The sequence below is a fragment of the Hipposideros armiger genome, unplaced genomic scaffold, assembly GCF_001890085.2.
Source record: "Hipposideros armiger isolate ML-2016 unplaced genomic scaffold, ASM189008v1 scaffold_663, whole genome shotgun sequence".
Classification (NCBI taxonomy): domain Eukaryota; kingdom Metazoa; phylum Chordata; class Mammalia; order Chiroptera; family Hipposideridae; genus Hipposideros; species Hipposideros armiger.
In genome coordinates this window covers 590,658-596,657 of record NW_017732013.1, presented here as the reverse complement: position 1 = coordinate 596,657, position 6,000 = coordinate 590,658, and the positions used below count along the sequence as shown (strand labels likewise).

Here is a 6,000-nt window from a genome sequence, read left to right as displayed (position 1 = left end):
GGTAGGAGACCTGAAATTCTGCTTGTTATGCAGACTCTCTACCAACCCTCTGATCTTTCAGCTATACCCTTCACCCCCACATCTGGTACATCCAATTCCTAAGCGTTCCTGAGTTTCTCTTGTGTGAATCAGCTTGTTTTTCTTTCTCATTCCTCTCTGCAAACTCTTAGGTTTCAGTTTTTTCCACTCTGCTAAGTCAGTAGCCACTAATCTCTCTCTGCTTAGCCTTCTGAAAGTTTGTTGACATATTTTGTCCACTGTGATCTTTTGTTGGGAAAATTTCCTGAGGTGTACTGGAACCAACCTCCAAAGGAGGATGGGCAAAAAGACCGAAGAAAGAGGCTGACAACTCCAGAATTAGACAAAGAGTTTATTAAGACAACTTATGGACAGAAGCAGAGTCCTAGGCAGCAAGACTAGGGGATGAGGCTTGATATACATTACATAGCCTCCAGGAACACAGGCAGCTTGTAGCCGAGTGGCACATGCTTGTTAAGAGCTATGTATTCCAAAGCAATAAACAATGTAATGGGCCTACTTCTCTATGTAAAGACATTCCTTTCAGGCGATGCTGTCCCACCCTGCCCAGAGTGAACAGGCAGTCACTGAGAGCAACTTGCTTCTTAAGATGGTGTTAGTCATATCCAACACCAGAAACCATTTTGCCTAACATCTCTTCTTCCTTATTTTTGTAGAGTTTTAATCTAAAAAAACCAAAAACAATTGTTGCTGTCATTTTGGGTAGGGTTTGGGGGAAGGAGTACAGATAACGCTTCTCTTCAATCACTACAGTTAATGGGAAGCCCAGGTCTCCCTTCAAGCTTTCCTTGATGGACCCCTTCTTGCCATGCCTGCCTCAGCTTAGCCTCCCCATGTTTGGGGAGCACATGGTTCCTGATGCTCCTCACACCAGGTGCTCTCTTCCCTCATTTATGCTGTTATGTCTAGAACTCTAACTTCTCTGCCAACCCACTCCCTATGGCTTCTTTGATATATACAATTACAGCATTTTGTTAAGATCTCTATTTTACAACTTATCCCAGATTTCTTTGTGTCTCAATTAGTTGGGTAGCAATTTGTCTCTTGCACCTTTAGTGTTGGAACTTGACCTTGTTCAATATTTATCTCCCTGAGACTAAGCTTTGGGAGTGGATATTTTCTGTTTGTTCTATTCTACTGGATTAAATTATCTCTTTTCCTTTGTTATGTTTCTGGGATATATTTTTCTCAAATGGAATTACTGTGTGTGGTAGACTGACTTGTTGGTCCCCATTTTTCACTCCAGTGTGATAGAGTTATACACCCACACCTTTGCCATAGCCTGGGGGAGGGCCATACCTATTCCCTGACTTTGGCTGTGGCTGTCTGATTTGCTTTAACCAATGAGACGTTAGTGGACATGATGCAGACAAATGCTTGGAATGAGCTTGCGTGGCTGGACATGCTCTTGACCTTCTGTCACTGGTAGTTCTAGGAGGATGAGAGACATGTGGAGCTGACCTCTCCAACTGATCAGAAGAACTGCAGCGATCCAGCTGATTTGCAGACCTGGGAATGTAGTGATAAATACTTCTTGCATGCCACTTAGTTTTGGGGTCAGTTTGTTCTGTAGTGATACCTAACTAATACATGATGTCATAGGGGATGAATGACTTTATAACCCTTGTTCTACATTGGTTTGCTCTCTAGAAAACCTGAAACCAATTTACTATGCCATCAACATGTTATATATGTACCTACACATATACTCATATGTCTCTCCTTGATTTTATCATAAAAATCTATTTTTAAATGGCTTAAGAAAATAGAACAATAACCACATCACCAGCACAACTTGGGACCTTACAAAGCTTCATTCCAGACTGAATCAATTATCATGTCTTTTTAGAGTAACACTAAACTCTAATAAACCCAACAAAAGTCTGTAATGTTCTTGATCTTTGATAACCATGACTTTAATTTATAGTATAATTATGTACAATCCATATACTTGTTAATTATATGGTGTTATTTATCCTTATTTTTATGAAAATAGCCTTTTGATAATGATTTTTAAAATTGGAACTATGACAAAATATATTTAGGAACGTTCTCATCAAATGCTATTAATTTCTTTCAACACCCACAATTTACTTTTAAATTTGTCAAAGCTTCCTTTATTATTTCCACAATACACATTAAAAAAAACATAGTGGCCAAAAACTTCTTTTACATTCTTTGAGAGTTGGCCAATTTATTAAATCTTAGGCTGTAAGGATTTTATTCTTTAGTGAAAAGAATATATTATGCCAATGTCCTGACTATTTGTTTCTACCAGTCCAGAAAGCATGCCAGAATCCAGGAAAGCAAGGGTAATATTATAATAACTGTGCATCTGTTTCCTAAGTTTTTGTACAAAGAGTAGGTTCTTCACAAATATGAACTAGTATTAGTAAGAACTTACTACTTGTAACACACCTCACAATTTACTGAGACGTGGCATTTTATATTGCAACCATGCTTAAGAACCCCTACCATGAGGAGGGTTCGTAAACACCAAGTTATACTGCATTTATGAAAAAGAACTGCGTAAGTAATCAGAAACAAAATGATATTGTTAAAAAGTTCTATAACTGACAGCTTGATTGAAAAGGAAAGAGACAAAGCGAGGAGTCTTTGGGCTCTTTTAGCTAGTTCAAGTTTAACAAACTCCCCTGGGCTTCCTTCACAATTCCGGTGTAACCAGTCAAAACAGTCATGCCTCTCTTGTCCTCCTGACCCTCCAATCAATCACACAACAGACTAACAATCACAGAACAAAAACTTCATTGCCCAATTTAACCTTCCAACCTCCAGAGCTGCATGGTCTGCTAATCTAGCTCACAAAAGCAGGACTGCTGTTCTTTTATTCTCCCCGAGCATGGGCTCCGTGTTGAGCCCAACAGCTGATCAGCTCTGGAACGTCCCAGCAGCTAGCGTGCCAGGGGCCTCGGATGTTTATTTAGCGGGCTCTGGCTCCGCAAGGGGCCCCTTTGGAGCTGGCTTTGCGCGCGCCTGCCCTCAGAGGAGCCATGTACCAGCACGGCTACGTCTTCCAGACCCGCAAGGAGCAGTACGAGCGCGCAGAAGAGGCGCCGGACCGCTCGGCCAAGGGCCGGGCAGCAGCGTCCAGCCTCGCGGCGCTGCAGGGGCTCGGCGAGCGCTTGGCCGCCCACGTCCAGCGTGCCCGCGCGCTCGAGCAGAGCCACGCCGTCCTTCGGCGGCAGCTGGAAGCCTTCCAGCGCCTGGGCGAGCTGGCGGGGCCGGAGGACGCCCTCGCCCGCCACATAGAGGGTAACAGCCAGCGCGCCAGGGACCTGGCGGCCGAGCGCGCCCGGCTGGAGCGCCAGGGCGCAGAGGCACAGCACGCGCTGGACCAGCTCAGGAGCAAGTAAGCATCGGCTGTGGGGGGAAATTGAGGTAGGGAGGGGTCGGCCTCCTTGGCGCGAATCCGAGAGCAGGCAGCTGCCTAGCCTTGAAGGGCCACCTCTGGTCCTCCAGCGACCAATGACTTCATCTTTGTAAAAGGCACACATTTGGTGTATTTACCGAAGGTAAGACTAGCTTACATTCTGATGGCACTTTACAGTTTACATGAAATGGTATCATTTACTTTTAATGTATTTTAAAATTTGGGTATAGTTTACATACAATAATGTGCACAGATTTTAAGTACACAGTTCAATGAGTTTTGACAAATGTATATATACCCACGTAACTACCAAAACAAACAAGATATTTTCTCTATCCTAGAAAGTTCCCTCCAGCCCTTTCCTGTCAATCTTGGTTACCAATCCCCGCAAACAAACAAAAAAAACCCCAAACAAAACCCAGCAGCACCCAGTATTCTTATTCTATCATCATAGATTAATTTTGCTCATTCTAGAATTTAACAAAAATGGAATATTACTCTTACATGTCTTACGTGTCTGGCTTCTTTTGCTCAGCACAATATTTTTGAGATGTATTAATGTTATTTAATCCTAGAGTCTCATCCTGTTATAGATGGTACTGCCTGCACCTATTTAACAGATGAGGAAACTGAGGCTCTGAAAATGTAGGGATTTGAGGCAAGGTCATTCAGCTAATGAATTGCTATACTGGGACTGGATTGAAGTGCTAGACATGCTAAGTTTAATCGTCTTCACTGCACCAGCCAAAACGTGGAAATTGTTTCAATGTGTGTCTTCTAGGGTCTTGCTATTCAAACTGCGGTCCATGTACTGGCAGCATTAGCATCACCCAGGAACTTGTTAGAAATGGAGACTCTTGGGCTTGCCCCAGAGTTCCTGAATCAGAAACTGCATTTTAACAAGACCCCTGAGGTGATTTGTAGTTTAAGAAGTTAAACACTGAAGTTTCAGAAGCCCTGGTCCAGGTCATGTTCCCCTCTTTCAACAGACTGAACAATGTGTTAACGTCAGCTATTAAAAAGAAAAGAATGGGTAGTAATTTGTTAACATCTTTCTAAGTTATAAATGTGTGTGCTCTTTGACTCAACAGGGCCATTTCAAGGAATTTATGATATTCCAGCAGGTGTCAACTGGCATGCCTACTAGGATATGCACTGCCATGTGATCTGCAATAGCAAAAGTCTGGAACCCACCTAAATGTCTGTTAATAGAAGACAGGTTATAAAACTGTGCTTCATTCATACAGTGGGGCAATTGTAAAAAAAAAAAAAAGAATAGTGTGTTATTATTTATTTAAAAAAGAAAGGGAGAAGAGTAGAAATTTTTTGCTTGCATGAGGAAAAAGAGGACATAGCACATACACACAAAACTAACACACACACGGGGGACAAAGGAGTAGGAACTGGGCCATGGGAGAGAGGTGGGAGGGAGATTTTTAACTGAACATCCTTTTATGTAATTAAAAATAATTGTCTAACTCTGTAAGAGATTTATCTATTTAAAAATTATATAAATCAATTAAAAAATACAGATGTCCAGGCTCTACTGTGGACCTCAACCAGGGCCCAAGAGTTTCAGTTTTTATGAGCCCCTCTGGTAAGTCCAGTGAACAGCCAGATCTAGGGTTTGGGAGTCCCTGGTCTAGGGTAGCCAGAAGGTTTTCTTCAAACGTGTTCTCTGAGTTTCACCTTCTTAGTCCAAATCTTGGGCAGGTTATTTAATGTTGGGTACTGAGCTTACATGTATTTATCAGATCATAATCATTGATTTTATTCCTATCAGCCCTTCTGTTTCTGGTTTTGATCCATAGAAACAAATTTGGAGCTGGAAGAAGGTACCTGAAAATCCACCTGTTACAGCCCTTTGTTGAGGCTTGGAAAGGGCCTTTGGCAGGACTTGAACTTGGGTGCTCTTGCGTTGGGCCCATACTCTTTCTAGGACACTGTGTCTTGGAGAGAAGCCATTCTTGGACTCTTGCAGAGTAAGGCCCAGTGATAAGACCTAGGACCTCATTCAAATGCAGCTAATGTTCTCTAAAGCAAAGGGAAGTGTATGCTTGTTCAGATACCCAGCTCCATGGGCCAGCAGGATCCCCTAGATCTCCAAATGGCCTTTACATGGTCTTTAGGTCATAATCTACTGTGATTTGGCTGGGCAAGCGTGACTCCCTTGAGCCCTCATTGAAGGAATGGCTATATTGAGTTTTCCTGATTTCACTTGGTTCTGAGTTATTAATATATGTACATCATGGAGCAATCCCTTCAGGCTCTGTGCTTTGTTTAATAATTCCCATTCACTTATTCCCTCCCATTACCCCCTTGGAGAAGTTTGATATTCTGACTGGGGTAGTGGGATTTGAAAATTATTATGAAAACCATATCCATGCACATGCATAGGTATATACACACCAAGTTTGGTTTCACATTCCAGAGGGAAGTTGATGGCTAGCCAAAGCAGGTGAAGATTATGCAGATATGGGAAGGAATATGCAGCTTTGTTAGGCATATTTTCTACTTGGATAGTTGAATAATTTCAAAATCAGATCTGCAGCATGTCACAGACAATAAAA

General features: G+C 42.2%; 1 protein-coding gene across 6 annotated transcripts in view; it reads left to right on the top strand.

Moving 5' to 3' along the window:
- The window catches only part of BFSP1 (beaded filament structural protein 1), a 63,012-nt gene that overhangs the window by 19,750 nt on the left and 37,262 nt on the right, over positions 1 to 6,000 (top strand). For 3 of the 6 annotated variants that reach the window (XM_019626204.1, XM_019626203.1, XM_019626202.1), the window contains exon 1: positions 3,051 to 3,409. The exons of 1 other annotated variant lie outside the window; for it this stretch is intronic. In XM_019626204.1, the coding sequence (XP_019481749.1) occupies positions 3,051 to 3,409 (359 nt within the window). Of the gene's footprint in view, positions 1 to 3,050; positions 3,410 to 3,454; positions 3,573 to 6,000 lie in introns of those variants that run through there. 2 more of the 6 variants (XM_019626205.1, XM_019626207.1) reach the window with 2 other exon arrangements.